The following is a 19,782-nucleotide window of genomic DNA, read 5'->3' as shown; positions in this document are numbered from 1 at the left end:
CCGAGCTCGGAACGAAGAGGAAGTTTGGGCCTTTCCGGCCACCACCCGCTACAATATGGCTTCCCCCAGGGAAAGGCGAGACCTAACGTCAAAGTATAGACCCTAAATCCTTCCTCACATGGATCGTAACGCAGAGTTCAAGAGATGGAAGGCACAGGGTCTGAGCAAAGCAGACCTCAGCCGAAAGGGCAGTGTGGATGAGGATGTGGTAGAACTTGTGCAGCTCCTGAATGGGCGAGAACAGTACTTCACCACAAGTTCCTGCGCTGGGCGCATCATCCTCCTAGATGGGGTGAGGCCTTTTTTTGTCCTTTCAGTGCCCACTCTGTGGTGTGCAACACCAGAGTCCTGTGCCCACCTAAACAACACCCAGTCCACCCTGTGTTTGTCCTTCTGATGGGTAGTCTCGGCTTCTTTATGAAACTTACAGGTTGAATTAAACCAGTGCTTCTAACACGTTAATGTGCCTATTAATCATTGGGAGCTTTTTTATAATACAGATTCTGATTCAGCAATTCTTGGGTTGGGCTGATATTATGCATTTCTAACAAGGCCCCAAGGGATGCGGAAACTGGTGGCCTGGGAATGATCTTGAGTTGCAAAGGTTAGAGAATTTGATTCTGAATATTAGGGGGAATTTAAAGACTTTTCCAGCTGGGCGAGGCTCCTTTTCTCTTCAATCGTCCTATCAAATCATTGTTAACTACTTTATAGAACGTCTCCAGGGTTAAGGAGTTTACTGCCTCCTGGTGGTCAAATCCCTTATTACAGCTCTGGGAATTTTTACGTTAAGCCGAGTACAATAGAATATTTGGTATGGTGTAGTCTGAGATAGTGGTCAAGCCCACAGGCTTTGGAGTGATAACTGCTTAGATTTTAAACCAGTCATGGGACTTATTGGCTATGTGACTTTAGGAAGATTACCTAAACTCAGCCCCTCCCTGTTCCATGAACTGAGAATAATAGAGTATTTGCTTCATAGGGATTCTGTGTAAAAGAAATAGGATAATTTGAAATGTTTAGTTAGCATCATGTCTGTCCCATGTTAAGTGCACCGTAAAAGTTAGCTCCATGTTAATTTTAGCGTTAGGACTAAATTCAGAGCACGAAAGACAGCACATTCATAAGCTCATTCTTTAGATCCCTCATTCACTGATAATTTGCTGATCTCCCAGGTTAGGAGGGCCTGTATATTTTTATATCGCCTCCATTGCCTCCTGAACAGTGGCACTCCAGCTGGGCTTACTCTCTTCCACCATTTCTACTACACTGTTTTACCTAAATTTCTGCAGTGTTTTTCTAACAGGTCACTGATCTACTACCTTAGACCCCAAACTACGTTACGTACTGTTAACAGATTTACTTTCCTAAAGATGACTCTGTGTATGTCACTCATCTATGCTAAAATCTTTTATTACACATTTTTCACCATCAGAAAATCCAAACCCCTACCCTAGTATACCTTTCAACCCTTCTGCTGCTCCCTTATTTTCTGCTACTTCTCTTCATGTTTATCTGTTTACTAAAACTGAACTGTCATTTCTCAGATTTACCGGCCTTTGCCTTTTTCATGTTTGTTTTTCCTGAAATGTTTTCCCCCATCTCTGTGTGTTTGAGATGTGACTCCAAAAACTCCTCTCTCCCATCTGAACTCAAGCATACACACCCACTTGTAAGTAATGACTGCTTCTCCTGAACTGCCTTAGGACTTTTTCAGAACCTCTTTTCATTCTATGTAGATTATTTGTTTTCACTTAGCCTTATTTCAGGAAGGAATTGCATTGAATTACAGAAAAGCAGTAGAGGAAGAAAAATAAAAAGTAGGAAAATGGAGGTGAAGGGAGTATAGATAAGATGAAGCTAGAAATGGCATTAGTTACCAAACATGCCCCCATATTCTATAAATTTTCTAGAGGTGGGCCACACATTTGACTCTTAAGACTTACAGCAGCCAGCATAAGATCAGATAAATGTCACTCAATGAAAGCAAACCAGTTATTCAGGACAAGCAGAGCTTTTCCGCTTTTCAAAGCCAGATAGTCAAGTCTCCTGTGTACCCATTGTAAAAATAGTTACTTTGTAGAAGTACAGTGATTTACAAGTACTTGTGGTTTACTGCATTCTCTTTCCAAGTGGGTAGGATCTGTTTATACCCAAAGAATCTAATGAACTTTAAAAATAAACATTTCCCAGTTAACAAACAAACAAATCTGATGTTTAGGTATTTGCCTTATTTAAACTTTGACCTTGCAGTCCTAGCTCTGCCCTTTGGGACTACATATAAAGTCTAATCCACATGTTACAAATATATGCCTCTAGAGGCTAGAGACATAAGGGTATGAACAGCTGAGGTGTCAGTAAAAAGTAGTAAGCCCTGTGTGGGATTGGTACAGTGCTTTCTTAACAAAAGGAGTTCAAGTTGTTTTTTTGTTTATTTGTTTTTTTAAGATTGTACAAGTCAAATAAAACAGCTAGACTAGAGTACAACTCAGGGCCGCTAGTGTACAACCTCTTAGAATAATCCCTTTTCTCCTGACAAAATCATGACCATATTTCAGAAAATATTAAGTTTTTATGATAAACAATTTATTTTCTTTCTATCTCAGCTAATTTGGTTTCATTTTTGTTTTGGGTTAACTTTACCCAAAGCCTATTGAATTGTTCTCAGTAATACTTAAAATTACCACTTGGGATTATTCACCTAAGAAAGCTTAGAATTATGCTATGCATTGTATTTGTTATTTTTATAAATATGATAGAATTAAATTATATTTATTATTTTTTTATTTTAGAATATAAATGGTTTTGAGGTTCAAAAGCAAAACTGTTGCTGGCTACTGGTCACACACAAACCTTGTGTAAAAGATGATGTGGTAAGTTTTTATATATAAATTTATATATAAACTTTTAAATTTTATTTATTTATTTACAGAGAGAACACACAAGCAGGGGAGAAGGGCAGAGGGAGAGAAAGAGAATCGCAGGCAGGCTCCACACTTAGCGTTGAGTCTGACCTGGGGCTTGAGCCCACGGCCCTGGGATCATGACCTGAGCCGAAATCAAGGGTCTGATGCTAAACCAACCGAGCTATCCAGGCGCCCCTAGAAATAAACTTTTAATTCATAGTCACATCAAATAAAGAACATAGAACACTAGAGGTAGATTTATGTACACAGTCATAATGACTGAAGATGAGAGAGCCTGAAGAGAATTCATTACAGTGGCTTTTTGATTTGTAGAGATAAAAGTATGTATGCATGTGTGTGTGTGTGTGTGTGTGTGTGTGTGTATATATATGTATATGTGTGTGTATATATATATATACACACACATACACATATATATACATATATACATACATATGCATTACTTGTATATACATTTATATACATATACACATATGTATGCATTACTCATATACATGTATATAATTATGTATGCATTCCTTTTGGACATAGAGAGTTTATGGATATTGGACACATAGATCAAAAATACAGGAATATTGGGGCGCCTGGGTGGCTGGGTCGGTTAAGCGTCCGACTTCGGCTCAGGTCATGATCTCGCGGTCCGAGCCCCACATCGGCCTCTGTGCTGACAGCTCAGAGCCTGGAGCCTGTTTCAGATTCTGTGTCTCCCTCTCTCTGACCCTCCCCCGTTCATGCTCTGTCTCTCTCTGTCTCAAAAATAAATAAACCTTAAAAAAAAAAAAAATTTAATAAAAAAAAAATACAGGAATATCAGTTCTACCATTTGATGACTTTGTAACATGGAACAAATTATAGGAGAAAAGAGCTGAGTGAAAGGGATTAGCACTATCTGTATATTACCAGCATACTGATATAAATAAATTATACATTACTGGAGTGCCTGGATGGCTCTGTTGATTGAGCATCTGACTTCAGCTCAGGTCATGATCGCGCAGTTCATGCATTTGAGCCCCATGTCATGCTCTGTGCTGACAGCTCAGAGCCTAGAACCTGCTTCAGATTCTGTGTCTCCCTCTCTATCTATGCTCCCCTGCTCACGTTCTGTCTCTGTCTCAACAATAAACACATTAAAAAAAAAAATTATACATTACTTATCTGGATTGCTTCTAGAAAATCTTCCCATCTGTGCTGAGTTATTTAGTTTCCTAAATTAAAATGTTTAGATGAAGTTCATATAAGTTTCTATTAGGTACTTTACCCTATGTGTTTATATCCTCACATGTTGTCTTCAGGGTGCTCACTCAGTTTCCATCTCCTTCTTTGGGTCCTGGTTCTTTCTGCATATCTACCCTTATTCTTTTCTGCTGCAGATAAGCTTTTGCAGGAAAGTTAGCTGCCGGCACGCTGTGCAGAAAAAGATTCTTGCTAATATCCAGGTGTCATTCCCAGAGGAGTCTGACTCCCCTTGCTTGGGCATGTTCACCCCTTAGATCAGTTATTTTTGCCAGTAGAATGAAATGCTATCCTTGATCAGTCCTGGGCACTCAGCATCTCTGATATTATGATAGCAGCAGTCATAGTGTTCGGATCATGATTGACAGTCCCACTGGAATCAAATGGGATGAAGAAGAGAGGATACTTCCCAGGGATACTAGACGGACAGAAATGATAACTGCCTTGTATAAATTCTAGTTCAGACATACATGTGTCTCAAATCTCAGTCTCACAACAAAGCATTTAAAGAGCACATTCATAACTTATTCCTTAATGAAAATCTGTTATGGAATTAAATAGAATACTAGTTTACTGTCCAAGTAATGGTTGGAAAGAATGACACAAAATGTTTATGGGAGAATTAGAAATCAGGTCTTTTATTTTTTATTAAAAAAAATTTTTTTTAATGTTTATTTGTTTAGAGAGAGACAGAACACAAGTTGGGGAGGGGCAGAGAGAGAGGGAGAAACACAGAATCCAAAGCAGTCTCTGGGCTCTGAGCTGTCAGCACAGAGCCCAACACAGGGCTCGAACCCACAAACTGCAAGATCATGACCTGAGCCAAAGTCGGATGCTTAACCAACTGACCCACCCAAGTGCCCCAGAAATCAGGTCTTTTAAAATAATAAGCAGATTAATCAGTTTTTGGAGATGGAGGACCAAAAAAGCAGAGTAAAAAGTTTTTGCAGAAAAAGGTTGCTGGATGAGTCTGAATGTTTCTGGGAAAAACTGAAGTTGCATATGATAAAGGGTCACCAAAGAACAGAATCATATTTTTGTGTCCTATTGCTAACATTTTTCATTTGTTTAGATTGTAGCTCTGAAGAAAGCAAATGGTGATGCCATTTTGAAATTTGAACCACTTATTCTTCATGTGCAGTGTCGACAGTTACAGGATGCACAGATTCTGGTAAATTTTTATGATTATACTTGAATTTATAGGTATGTGGGTAGATTTAATTTTAAAATTTAAATCTACCAAAAAAAAACCCAATGCAATGTTAGTTTAATTAACTAGTTTTTAAATTTAATTATAGATTTGGGGTTATATATGTTTCTTCAGTTTATGTAGAGCTAAATAATCAGAGTTTATCTGATTAGCCAGATTATCGGAATTTAAACAATTTCTTTTCTTACAGCATTCAGTGGCAATAGATTCTGGTTTCAGGAACTCGGGCATAACTGTGGGAAAGAGAGGAAAGACTATGTTGGTAAGATAACTTTTGGCAAAAAGCAATTCTTTGGGCACAAAGTGACTCAGATTATAGAATAACCTCATTAGATTCTAGCCTTTAGTCTCTCCTTACTCAAATCTTCTTGCCATGCCCTTGCCCAGAAAGCTTCAGTACCTTACTCTTTGCTACAGAGCAGAGTCCAGAGTTCTTAGATTTGCATCTGAGATCCTATACTATCTTCCTCTATTTATTTTCAACCAGATTCTCTGTGCCCTCCTCACCATAGTCAAGGCTGAATTTAATAAGTACTATGATATAGTGGAAAGACTCATAGGCAGAGGGCCTATAAAGAGGGTCTACATGGGTATTGGTGGCACCACAGCTGTTCTGTATTAGCTTGGGCAAGCTCCTTAATCCCTTAGGATCTGAATTTTCTTAGCCATATTATGGGTCCAGCAAACTACTGCCCTGGGACCAAGTCCAGTCCACAGGAGGTCAGATCCCACTACTCCTACTTGATAAGTTATTGTCTAAAGTTGCTTTTGTGTTACAGTGGTAAAACTGAGTAGTAATGACAGATATTTTATGGCCACAAAGTCAGAAATATATACTATCTATCCTTTTATAGAAAAAGTTTACCAACCCTGGACTAGATGATCTTTAAAGACCTTTCTATGCCCCCAGCCTCTGAGTCCTTTTCCTGGCCAAGCCAACTCCTAGCGATTTTGCCCTGTTTCCTGTAGCATTTACTATTTGTAATGGCATGCATTCTTTGCTTTTGAACCATTTCAGGTTTTCCTCCATTCTAGCTCCCTAGACTTTCCTATTTTTCTATTTTAACAAATTGCCCATTCTCCAAATAGAGATGGGGTACAAAAGAAGACATCTATTAAAAAAAGCATGACTAAATAGAAAGTCAGAGTCCACAATACTGGTTTGTGTCCCACCCTGTCTCCTTCCCCTACACTGCATCTGGTAGCCCAAGCAAGAACAGAGTTGTTCTTTCACTTTCCTTTCCTTTGTCTTCCATATTCAATTAATTACAAGTCCTATCACATCCACGTCTAATTTCTTACACCCGACCCCACCTGTTCAAGCCCCTTGTTACTGCCCCTACATAAGTCCTCATGGTCCCACACCTCAGTCTCCTGACTGGTCTTCCTGCTATCCATCTTCTCCGTCAGTCACCCTGAGGCATTACTATCAGAATCCCCCTTTTTAAAAAGTCAGGGTCTCCATATATTTCCCCTGGTATTCAAGGCTTTACCTAAGGCTTTACCTAAGGCTTTACCTAAGGCTTTACCAAGGCTTTACCTTAGGCTTTACCTAAGGCTTTATGCTCCTCTTCTGCTAGCATACTTCTGTTCCAGCCAGATAGAAAACTATCTGTTATTTCCCAAATGTATCATGCTCTTTCATGTCTCCATGACTATAGATAAGTAGTTCTCTTGCTGGAATACCCCTTGCCTCCATTTTTATGTGTGGTAAAATTGCATTTATCCTTCAAAATCCCAACTCAAATGCTACCTTTCCCATGAAGCTGAGGCCTCAGACTCAATTAGTTGCTCCTCTTCTATATTTCCTTAGCATCGTGTGTATGGGTATATGTACACGCATGGGCATATTGCACACATACGTGCATGTGTCTCTCCTGTCATAGCACATGAAACATCGTAGATGCTCTTTTGTAAAAGTCTATTGAGAGAATTTTTGTTTCTCATCATAGTTTTTGCTGCTGTTCTTAACCTATTTCCATTGTTTGGATTTACTTGGCACATGCTGACTATTTCATCAACAGGTTTGCTAAGATGGGCAACCCTCAAGCCTGGAAAAAGCAGCCACTTTGTGAGATAGGACAGGCTTGGTTTTTTCTTATAACCACACTCTGCTCAAGCAGCACTAAGAGGCTCTTCCACATCCAGTCCATTTTGATTTTCCCTTGAAGCTGCTGTTGAGATTTCATTAATTTCTTTTCTTTAAATAGGGCATTAAGTCTTACTAAGCTTTAGTGAGACTGAAACTGTTAAAGTGATTGGATTCTTGGATATTATCTGCTTTTCTGAAAAACAATGTGTAAAATGACTTTCTTCAGAAATAACTTTATGTGTTGGGAAAATCTGTTTGATCTCCTTTCATTCAATTGTGTTTAGCTAAAGTATATTAAAGCATAAACTTAAATCCTGTAATGGAACCCAACTATCTTTAAACACTGCCCTGACTGGGACTTTTCTTTAGTTATCTTCAGTGTCTCTAGTACATAAATCATTGTATCTAAATTGTTTGTCCTCGTAGGCTATCCGGAGCACACATGGCTTAGAAGTTCCATTAAGCCATAAAGGAAAACTGATGGTGACTGAGGAATATATCGACTTCCTGTTAAAGATAGCAAATCAAAAAATGGAGGAAAACAAGAAGAGAATTGAAAGGTATATTAATTGGATAGTTCCATGTTACTCTTATATATCTAGGTCATCTTTGAAAACATTGATACATACCATCTTCAGTTTATACTTCCAACTACTTTTCTATTTGTAGCCTTATCACAGATAATAAAAAAAAATGATCAAAGTAATAGATGAGAGTAGCCCAGACTGTAATGGATACTAAATAGAGCATAAAGGGGAGGCTCCATGGAGGGCAGTGGGACATGACTGCCAGCAACATGCATAAAGGTGAGAAGCATAATCACTCAGGTAAGAGAGCCCAACAGCGACAGGGACCATAACTGATCAACTTGAAGGCAGCCAGGGAAGAGGGACACACTGCCCCCTGGATGTGTTCTACTGGAGATTACCTACAATCTCTTTTTGAGGAAAGCAATCTGGTTAATTTTAGTCTGATAAATATTTTACATATTTGGCTGGTTCTTAGGGATTAAATCTAGAATTGCCATAATTGTTCCAGTGGGAAGGATTATGGCTATCAATTCACATCTTTAGACTTTTCTTCTTCTTAAACTTTACCTCCTGGTAAGTAAAACTCTTACATTACTTTCTTCTCAACTTTTTCCTAAAAACCGAGTTTTTGACATAAAGCAGTGACTATGATGCTCCTTTTCTTACATGAAGGTAATGCCACTGAACTACCATCAGCAAGATGTATACTTCTGAGTTATTCAAGGAGTGATGGTCAACTTCTTGTCGTTTGGAACTTCCTTTTTCTCTTCTCCTTGGTTACCTCACAACCAGTCAATCCTTGCCCAAGTAATTCTTAAGTCATTCTTCTCTCCCTATCTGTACTGTCACTTTCCTTATTCAAGACCATTGCGATAGCCTTGTTAGCTGGTCTCATAGTAGCATGCTTCTAATGTGTCTCTCTGCTAAGCCATTCTCTGTTATCACCCTCAGAATCCTGACTGCAGGGGCACTTGTGTGGCTTAGTCAGTTAAGTGTCTGACTTCTGCTCAAGTCATGATGTCATGGTTCCTGCATTACAGCCCCACATCAGTCTCTGCACTGACACCTCAGAGCCTGCTGGGGATTCTCTCTCTTCCCCTCTCCCCTTATTCTCTCTCTCTCTCTCTCTCTCTCTCTCTCTCTCTCAAAATAAATAAATTTTTTAAAAAGTTAAAAGAATCCTGACTAAAATGCAAAGGAATATTATTGTTCAACTTGCCTGCGTAGCATTCTTTAATACCTACAGTTTCCTTCTCACCCCCTTTGGAGAAGCTAAGGCTACAGGTGCCAATGGTAGCAGTGTAAGACGGTGGAAAGAGAGAGAATTTGGACCCAGAGGCAGAGCTGAGTTTGATTCCAGGTTCTACCACAATTTACTCAACTCGCTTGGCTTAATTTTTCTTGTGTCTAACTTGGGAGAAATACTTGTCTTAAAAAACAGTTTTAGTATACATTAAATAGCATATGTAAAATGACCAGCCCTATCCATGTCATGTCATGGATTCTCAGGATAGAGTAGTGCTTTTCTTTCTTCACGGACACATATAGAAAATAAACCTACAATCACATCACTACCACCATCCAGGCTTTCTCAACCAGAGCTCCTCATTTGAACCATAGAATTCACAAAATTATTCAAGTGACTGTTTCTCATTTCTTTCAACAATGGTATACATCTTCCATCCTAGATACGTTGGAGAGAACTTAAGTCATTATGTACAGTGCATGTCTTAGGGCATTAGAGCTTAATTTTCTGGTGTAACCCTGGTTGAAAAAAGCAGAGGGGTTACCTGGCTTTGAGCAAACATTCTAAATGAAGTGATAATTTCAAGTAAGTACTGAAGAGCACCCAGCCACTTGAGCAGACTACAGAGTTTGAACTACATGAAGGTACTTATTGGTACCATTCCAAAAGTTTACTACTTTTCTTAGATCGTATTCCAGTGAGACTCTTTGCTAAAACATAGGAAGTAACAAATCAGTTTCTCTGTTTCCTTACTTGAATTTCAACAAGATTATAAATATAGCCCAAGAGCAACTAACTATACACCTGGTGAAGTTAATTGAGCCACGTTCACCAACTATAAAATCAAATTATACTTTAAATCCATTGACTCGAAAATATGTTTTGAGATTATAGTGTGCATGCTGCTATCAAGAGAGCCATGCTCATCATATGAAATCAGTGAAAAATTACAGAAGGGTAAAAAGTGTCTCAAGATACTGATTAGAAGATTACATGTGAATTCAGAAAGGGGGAACAAATTAGAGAGTTCCTGTGGGAACAGCTGTACATCCAACCAAAGGCAGAGAAAAGTCACCCTTCTGATGTTGAAAAGTGAAAAAATAATAAACACTGGAGGTGATAAGTCATGCAATCAGAGAGAGTACTAAAATTGGTTTGTCGTAGGACCAAAGTTTCACAATTCAAATGACTATAGTAGAATTTTTATAAGTCAAATCCTAATGAGTAACATTTCAGCAATAAGAAATGATCTAGAAATGCGAAAATTAAAGTTAACAGGTAAAATGTTCTTAATATAAAAAAGGTCTTGTTTGTGTAAAACAGTTCCCCAGCCCACTTCTTAGTGGAAAGAGTAAGATACATTCATACATAATGGTTTCTAGGCAAAAAATACCAAGTTTGGAGATCTATTTACTACTAATTGCAAGAGGAAGGCTATCTTTGGATCTATTAATAAGAGATCAAGACAGACTTGGGTCAGATGAAACCACATTTGGCTATGAGTACAATGAAGTTAGTCGTGTTCTTCTCTTCACCAACTGTGTAGTAAGAAAATGCTAAATATAGAGTAAAAGGGCTGACTACATTGGCATATAATACTGTTGATAAAGCAAATTGGAGAGAAAAAGTAAATGAATCGATATCCGATGGTTGGTTGGTTTTTTTTTTTAACTTTTCTTTTTTATGGTAAAATATATGTACATAAAATTGACCATTTAAACTGTACATTTTGATGGCATTAAGTACATTCACATTGTTACTCAGCCACTACTATCAACACTATCCATCTTCAGAACCTTTTCATCATCCTAAACGGAAACTCCGTACCCATTAAACAATAAATCCCCATTCCTTAGAATCCAAGCCCCTAGTAACCACTATTCTATTTTCTATTACTATGAATTTGACTCTTCTAGGTACCTCACATAAGTGGAATCATACAATATCTGTCTTTTTATGTCTGGCTTATTTCACTTAGTATACTGTCTTCAGAGTGTATCCATGTTGTAGCAGGTATCACAATTTCATTTCTTTTTAAGGCTAAGTAATATTCCAATATATTTATATACCACATTTTATATATCCATTCATTCATCAGTGGATGTTTGGGATTTTTCTGCCTTTAAGCTATTGCGAATAATGCTGCTATCAACATATTTGTACAAATATCCAAGTCCCGACTTTCAGTTCTTTTGGGTATAGACCCAGAAGTAGAATTGTGGGATCATATGGTAGTTCCAGGTTTAACTTTTTGAAGAATTGCTATGCCATTTTCCACAGGAGCTGCACTGTCTTATATTCCCACCAGCAATGCACAAGGGTTCCTTTCCTTGCCAACACTTGTTGTGTGTGTGTGTGTGTGTGTGTGTGTGTGTGTGTGTGTGTGTGTGTTTAATAATGTCCATCCTGATAGGTGTGAGGTGATGTCTGTGTGGTTTTGATTTGCATTACCCTGATGTTAGTGACATTGAGCATGTCTTCATATACCTATTGGCAAGAAATTCTCTTATATCACTTTGCTCCTTTCCTTCCTGTTTGTGGTGCTCCTTCTCAGCTTCCTTCTGGATTTCCCTTATTAATCTACCTGGTGGTTAAGTATTACTATTCTCTAACACACTGCCCTTGGCCCATTGCTTCAGCTACTTCCCCATATAAATGGTAGGTCTTCCAAATTTCTCCCAAGTCCCAAGCCTATATATACAATAAGCTTTTGAACATATCTAACTAGAATACTCACTCTATCAGCCTTTCTTTATTATCTTTCTTATCCTAGTCTCAACCCCATAGCCATTGCCTTCGTTCACATTTGTTTACCAGCATTATTTACCATTTACCAGTTATTATTTACCAATATTATTTACCAGTATTTATTTACTATCATTTATCAGTATTATTACCACTCAGGGCAAAACAGAAATGTGAACTGTGTTGAATTACAATTATTTACTTGTACGTATGTCCTTTTTTTCCACTACAATGTGGTCACACTGGAAATAGGACTGACTTCTCCCTGTCACCACCCCCCACCCCATGCACACACACGCGTGCGCACTTTAAATACTCTTATCCTAAAACCTTACACAGTGTCCAGCTCATAGTGGAAAACCATACACGTGTATTGAATTAATAACAGACAATAAAAGAACTTAAAAGTTAACACATTAAGTGTTCCCCAAAGGCAAAGACCGTTTCTTATTTTCTGAATATCTGGCATGAGAATAGTGGTTAATAAATATTTGCTAAATTCATTAACTGACTTTTTCCATCAACAGTGCTACTTACAAGGCTTCAGAGCCTTAGATGATTATTCTGGAAGATGTGTAGGATGGCTTACAGATAGGGCGAGCAGGTGTAGGCTCTTGCTACAGAGTCCCGGTGAGAAGTTAATAGGACCCTAAATAGCAAGATGAATGAGAGCGATAGTGCAGAGTGTAAACTGAACATGGAGACAGACTAGAAATGGGGGTAGAGAGAAGGAAGAGGCAAGGATAACAGAGGTCTTAGACTCCCCACTGTTGCTAGCCTTATTTTTAAAATGGAATTAAAGCAAGTAAATAACTCTCACGTTTCCCTAGGTACTTCAGTCAAAAGAAGTAAATAATATAAAGTGAACACACACACTTTATTTTTGCATAGTTCCCCCTGGATATTCCCTCCCTTCCTTTTTTTCCTTTCCCATACCTAGTCCACTTCTGTCCATTCTTACTATTCAGCCCTGGCATTGGGTTTTTTTTTCCAAGGAGAGTTCCATGATCTCACTCAAAGCAGAGTACTGCCAGTGTGCCCCAACTTTGTCCTGTCTTTTTTCATGGCATGCTGAATGTGTCTTACCAGTTCTGCAGCCCCTTAAACCCTGAGCTCCCTGAGGGCACAACTGGGTCTCTTACTTCTCTTCCCAGCACCTGGCACAGGCAATGTTCACATGCCTGTTTTTTGAATAAAAATGCTTGAGTTTAATCCAGTTAAAATCTAAATACATTTTTATGAAAATAGCCACCTTTGTTATTTGTGAATAATGGAAGCCTAAAAGGTATGAAATTGTGTCCAGCTTTCATTAATTTTATGTTCCTATTTAAGAAATCAGAGAAATATCAGCTCTTTATTGCAAGTGGTCCTCTAACTGACCTGAAAAACAAGAATTCATTTTCCCAGGGCTGGTCTGAAAAATTCTGTCATGAAGAGAACTAAGTACAAGTTGCCCTGTGGCATGATAGTCTTGACTGCAGAAGTAGAGAAACTGAAGACAATTTGATTTTCTTAGGGGGTAGGGAAGACTGTTGCCTGTGCATACATTTCCTTTTATATCCTGAGCTCTTTTTGTTGCCTGTGAGAGCTGAGAAAATTGCACTTTGAGAATTGGGCTGTAGAATGCTGTGTAAAGGGGCATCATACGAGGGCAGAGCATGTAATTGCAAAACAAATTTCTGAGTTATCGAGAGAGATAGTTTCCCAAAGAACTTTTTAAAAATTGTCTTAAAAAAGGAAAAGGAAAAAGTATTTGAAATATTTATTCTTGGCTTTCAGCACAAAGGGCCTTTGTTCCATTTCACCAGTTGTTTTTTGGTACCCCACGGATGTGGCTTTGAATTCTGAGTTGTAACCTCCTGACAACTTAGCTTAGGTACCCCACGGATGTGGCTTTGAATTCTGAGGTTCTTTAATGGAAGATTAAAGTAAGGCACCTCTTCCTCTTTAATTACTTTCTTTTTTTATGTAATTGACAAGATATTTTACACAAGCTATTAATTCTCTGTGATCATAAAAGAGCAATTTAATCTTATCTTTAATTTTCTAGGAATGAAGTATAATCCACAGAAAAAAAAAAGACACTTGGTTACCTGAGTCTAAAGTTCAGAGTTGGGTGGGAAATGGTAGAAAATGAACTTGCACATCATGGATAGCCTCTTATGATCAAATAAGGGTGATTCACACCATTTTGTGGTATGAATTTTTGGATTTATGTTTTATATAAAATGAATCATTCTACAGGGTCATTTTATTAAGCTATTCTAAATAGACAGTGTGGAAGATGAGAAGAAAACAAATCATTGAAGTCACCCAAGATGATGGTAAGACCTGGAGAGAAAGATCATGCCAAGTATAGAAGTTTTCATGAATGTAAGGGACTGAACAAAATACCGGTAGATCGGCGTGAGGGGCAAATGAAGGAGTTTCGTCTGGTGAAGTGTTGGTGAGCCAGCTGAATTCTGACCTCACCTCAACTCTGTATTAGGTGGGATATGGAAAGAATAAGCATCTGCACTTGAGAGGAATGCAGAGCAGATGGTGTCTTTGTGGGGGGACCAGATTTCAGTTAAGTAAGGATATAAGGGGTACATTAAATTAAAAGACTGTTACCATGGAACAGCACAGGGTCTAAAAAATTATACATCAGTTACTATTTTTCAAAGCCTTTTGCTGTACCTCCTACTATACTGTTTTTCCTTGTACTATACCTCCGTCTTTGAGATTGATTTATTAATTGAAGAAATATCTATTGAGTACCTATTACTTGCCAATCATGGTGTTGGGTATCAAGGTATACAGTGGTAAGTACATAGTACTTGAAATACGGACAGGATATGTAGCATTCATGTTAGGTATGTATTAGAATTGTGTGGAATGTTTGGAAACAGGTGAATATATCTTGGGTTTTTTTAGGGCAGTTTAGAGCCTTTGCAAGTATAACTTAACCTGTTCGTTGAATTTAAGATAGAAGAAAATTGGTCCAAATAGCCATCTATCGTATAGGTCTCAAAATTCCCTGTCACAGTTTGCCGTTATAATAGAATGTAAAGCGTGATGAGATCCCCACAATGGCAAGGGAATTCTAAGCTTCCAGATTACTCTAATTTGGGACCTACTATAACACATCCATATTCACCTTTTTGTTCAGCATTTATTATTTGTTCACTTATTTGGCATATTTTTCCCAACTGTGTCAGCATCGCACTACATTTTAAGAATATTAACAGAAAACAAGATAGATGGGGTCGTTGATCTCATAGAGTTTATATTCTGTAAAAATAGTCATATTGAGAATTTACTCTGTGCCAGGCACTGTGCTAGGTACTTACATATATAACCTGTAACCTCCTGACACCTTAGCTTGGTACAGGATAATACCCACTTTTATAAATGAGGAAATCGAAACTCAGTAAAGTTGGAATTAGCCTGGCTTAGCTTTCCCAGTGGAACACATCTGAAGCACATGCAACACACCATGCCACCTCTCTGCCTTTCCACATATGCGGAAGGCTACTGTGTGAGGCAGAGCATTGTATTAGGTGCTAACACGGAAGAAGAAAAGACATGAAGAAAAATTTTCAGGGAGCTAATAGTTTGTTGTACCACAAAATTAACACTAACATGGAAGTAGGAAAATGAGGAAAGGAAAAGAATATTTTATATTGAAAAAATTAAGATAGCTAATAAGCAGATGAAAAACAATTTCACTTGCAAACAAACAAACAAAAAATAATGGGACATTGTTGTCACCTATCAAAGTAAAGTATGTTTTTTGATGGTAATATTCAATATTTGAGTGAAGTGGTCTGTCAAGTATTGCTATTAGAAGCATATTTTTTTGGGGGGGGTGCCTGGTGGCTTAGTTGGTTAAGTATCCAATGTCATCTCAGGTCATAATCTTGCAGTCCTGTGAGTTCAAGCCTCGTGTCGGGCTCTGTGCTGGCAGCTCGGAGCCTGGAGCCTGCTTCAGATTCTGTGTCTCCCTCTCTCTCTCTGCCCCTCCCCAGCTTGCACTCTGTCTCTCTCTCTCAAAAATAAACATTAGAAAACATTTAAAAAGAAAAAAGAAGCATATTTTTTGAACACCCATTCTGGAAAACAAGTAGTGTTTATCAAGAGCTTTACCATGTTTATACCCTTTAACCAGGTAATTACATTTCTAGGGGTCTGCCTTAAATAAACAGCTAGAAACTCAGGTCACGTTATTTTTGAAAATGTTTGTCACACTGTTGTTTGTATTAGGGAAAGTTTGAAAATTAATTAAGGCCAATCTAGATGACATAATGTTATACTATCATTAAAAAGTGTTATTCTGTAGTTTATTTGATGATATAGAAAAATTTTTCAATAAATATATAACAGAAAATGTAAAATTTTATATATAAAAATTCTGTAAAATACAGTAGATATATGGGTGCATGCATAAGTACCTTAATTCAGAATATATTAATAAACTGGAAAGAATTAAAATATTGACAAGTTATTTCTAGGTAGTTATATAGAGGTAATCCATATTTGTAACCTCATATATTTGCCAAATTTTCGAAAATGAGATTTTATTACATTTGTGATTTTTTATAAAGGAAAATAGTATCTGTTCTGTTTTTACCTTCTTTGTTTGACTCCTACACGTGGAATAGAATTTGAGGTAGAATACCAATTGTCAAGAGGTGATTCCAACCAATTTTTAGGAGTGTTCTTAAAAAACTGAAAACACATTTCCTAATTAAATGATCATACCAAAAAGCAAGAAGCATATTATTTCCCTAACTCATTTTATATTTTAAGGTTAATACAAAACATAAAATGTATATAACTTATAAGTTCTAGATGTATTTTATTCATGCTATTTCAGAACATAGATATAACAATAGTATTTATTTCTTTATAGGTTTTACAACTGCCTACAACATGCTTTGGAAAAAGAAACTATTACTAACTCACATCCCAAAGAGAAAATCAAAGACAAAAATAATTCATCATATACTCATAAGAAAAAAAGAAACCCAGAAGCATGTGGCAAATGTATTGAAGAAAATGATAAAGAACTTGAAAATGATGATGATCCAGGAATCAGTGTTACTATCTTCCCTGAAGATTACTAAGATTGGGTCTTGGTAGTGTAATGTTTCTAATAGATATTCCAAAGCTGCTCTTTATAAGAGTATTTTAGTTTCTTGAGCATATGAGCCACTCAGAAAAGCAAGATTTATTCTTTCTCTATATTTTAGAGAAATCCCTAACTTTTAAAAATAGCTGTGTATAATATTTGCTTATTAAATACCATCTGTTTTAGTCACATAGAGATTTCCTTGCAAAAATAAAATTGACTGGGGCACCTGGTTGGCTCAGGCAGAGGAGCATAGGATTCTCCATTGTGGGGTCATGGGTCTGAGCCCCACGTTGGGCATAGAGATTACTTAAAAATAAAATCTTTTAAAAAACAAAGCAAAATTGACTTTTTAAATGACTCTTTTTTTTTTAAGTTTCAATTTCTACTTCTGCAAAACACAACTATAATACTCTTTCAGTTGAAGAACCTTAACATTAGGAATACTTGAGTAAAAGTCATCTCCACATTTTACTTCTTTTTAACTTTGAAATCTCCAGCTTTTAAAGGGGGATAAGTCTGCTTCTTGTTGCCATGGAGTCCAGTAACAAGTTCTTCCCTTTCTTTTGACCTTGTGGAGAAAAGAACTGATAGGCTTTTTGTTCAGGACAAAATACCTGAACCCTGTTTCTCATTATTTCTCACAACCCACAGCTTGCCACTGACACACAGTCTCTGTGACACAGGTGGGACCTAGTTTTCCACTAAACCTGGTCAGAAATGATAACTTAAGACATAGGAATCTTTGCAGAATCTTTATATACTATTTTGGAGAATTTCAAGGAATCGGAAACCTTGGGTTTGAGTTCTGACTGCTGCAAGGAGGTCCTTGAGCAAATCACTGAATTCCCAAGGCCTTCTCTTTCCTCTTCTGTATAATAGCAGTTCTGACACCTGCTGTATTTACACCACAGGAGTGCTGACAGCATCATGTTAAATAAAAATGAGAAAGTTATTAATAGACTTCTGCATATATGTTACCATTTACTTTCCATTTATTTTCATTATAAAATGAAGATCCTTCATACCGTATTTTCAGAAAGTATCAAATTGTAAATTTTATATTTAAAGAGAAATTACTAGTCATAGGACTAAGGATAAAATTAACCAGAATATCAAGAAAAAAATTATACAACGTAGTAAACATTGTGATTTTGCCATTTCTTAGTATTTTTATAATTTGTCTGAGTTTTCATGTAAATATGTTTAGATTTGCATCTCAGATGCTTACCTTCTGAGATCTGATTTTGTACTTATATTTTTAAAATAGGTAGACTTCATAAACATCTATTATCCTCTAAGTAAATGCATCATGGATAATGGCCAAGGAGCTTTAAAGTTATTGAGAGATTTTTCTTTGACCTTCATAATAAGATACCAATATTTACTTTCCTAATTTCTTTTAGCATCCCTACAACATTTAGGAAGTCTTCCAACACAATCTTCTCTTTCATTGTTCCAGAAAGAAGCTCCTTGGAGTCCTCAATCTCCTTGCCATCCTGCAGCATTTGGTGCTGTTAATTATTCTTTAAAAAAATTTTTTTTTCTACATTTATTTTTGAGGGAATGAGACAAAGCACTAGCAGGGGAGGTGCAGAGAGATGAAGGAGACAAAGAATCTGAAACAGGCTCCAGGCTCTGAGCAAGAGTTCAGCACAGAGCCCGATGCGGGGCTCGAACCCACGAGCCATGAGATCATCACCTGAGCCAAAGCTGGACACTCAACCAACTGAGCCACCCAGGTGCCCCAATGCTGCTGTTAATCATTCTTGCATCCATGGGCATCCCGAACACTTTCTTCTCAATCATTTTCCTGTTTAGGGCGAATCCTTCTCAGTTCTTTTTTTCTAAAATCCTTCAACAGTTTTCAATATTCACTACACCTTAGAATCATCTTCAGAACTTTGGAAAACTACAGAAAGGATCTGAGACTCTCCAGGGAGGGACAGTAAGCATGTGTACTTTTTTTTAAGCTACCAAATTGTTCTCTAATTGTAAACCAAAGGGCAATAATGTGTAGGCATTCCTTATTTCTGCCTTTGCCTTTCTTGCGTTTCTCTCTTCACCCCAGCCATCTCATACATTCCAGCAGCTCTGACCTCAGACAATGACTCCTAACTCCTGCCCTGATCTGTCTGCTAAGCCCCAGCTAACTGCCGGGCTTCTCCCGTATAGCTGTTACTTTCTAAGTTTTCTCTCCTTACAAGGTTTCCTGGTTCTTTGGCTAGAGAGAGCAGGCTTTTACTGGGATTTTATTTATTTATTTTTTTCTGAGCCCATTGGCATTTCTGGGCTCTGGCTTTTCCAGTTCCCAGTCTGGGATATGTGGGGTAAGAAGAAAACCCAGAGCACTTACCACTGTGTTGTTCTTTAGGTCCCGAGATCCCTAGCTGGTCCACCTTCCCCTCTTCACCTTTCAGTCTTCTTATGTTTGTTTTCTACACATGTCCAGAGTTTTTAGTTGCACTTAGCAGGAAGAAAATATATCTACTCCATCTTCCAGAATCAAAGTCTAATATATATTTTTTTAATTATTGGTAATGTCACATTGTTGGGGGATTGTTGACACTTTTGGAATCTAATAGCCATAGTTCCCTTTATTTAGTGCTGTGCCCCATCTCCCAGCTTGTATGCTTTGCTGCTCTTGCTTTAGGCTTCTGGAGCCTATCCACTCTAAAATAAAGAA

At 37.6% G+C, this 19,782-nt stretch overlaps 1 protein-coding gene across 3 annotated transcripts; it reads left to right on the top strand.

Annotated features, from left to right (window-relative positions):
* The first annotated feature begins 118 nt into the window (after window positions 1–118).
* Window positions 119–17,440, top strand: TYW3 (tRNA-yW synthesizing protein 3 homolog). Of its 3 annotated transcripts, XM_058716961.1 has the most exons (8): window positions 119–292; window positions 2,793–2,873; window positions 5,233–5,331; window positions 5,561–5,632; window positions 7,889–8,022; window positions 13,763–13,801; window positions 13,860–13,911; window positions 16,878–16,996. In XM_058716961.1, the coding sequence occupies exons 1-7, from the start codon at window positions 119–121 to the stop codon at window positions 13,897–13,899; spliced, it is 639 nt and encodes a 212-aa protein (XP_058572944.1). In that variant the 3' UTR covers window positions 13,900–13,911; window positions 16,878–16,996. The 3 variants fall into 3 exon arrangements, with proteins under 3 accessions (XP_058572944.1, XP_058572942.1, XP_058572943.1); XM_058716959.1 differs by lacking the exons at window positions 13,763–13,801; window positions 13,860–13,911 and having other exon boundaries at window positions 16,878–17,440; XM_058716960.1 differs by lacking the exons at window positions 5,561–5,632; window positions 13,763–13,801; window positions 13,860–13,911 and having other exon boundaries at window positions 16,878–17,440.
* The last annotated feature ends 2,342 nt before the right edge of the window (window positions 17,441–19,782 follow it).

Source organism: Neofelis nebulosa, chromosome 2 (assembly GCF_028018385.1).
Source record: "Neofelis nebulosa isolate mNeoNeb1 chromosome 2, mNeoNeb1.pri, whole genome shotgun sequence".
NCBI lineage: Eukaryota > Metazoa > Chordata > Mammalia > Carnivora > Felidae > Neofelis > Neofelis nebulosa.
Note: the sequence above shows the minus strand (reverse complement) of the source record. Positions and strands in the feature narration are given on the sequence as shown.

Excerpts from the sequence above, each read along its gene's own strand:
- TYW3 (XM_058716959.1), top strand. The coding sequence starts at position 119 with ATGGATCGTAACGCAGAGTTCAAGAGATGGAAGGCACAGGGTCTGAGC. Across the intron at positions 2,874-5,232 it reads CTTGTGTAAAAGATGATGTG|ATTGTAGCTCTGAAGAAAGC; the intron begins GTAAGTTTTTAT and ends TCATTTGTTTAG. Across the intron at positions 8,023-16,877 it reads AACAAGAAGAGAATTGAAAG|GTTTTACAACTGCCTACAAC; the intron begins GTATATTAATTG and ends ATTTCTTTATAG.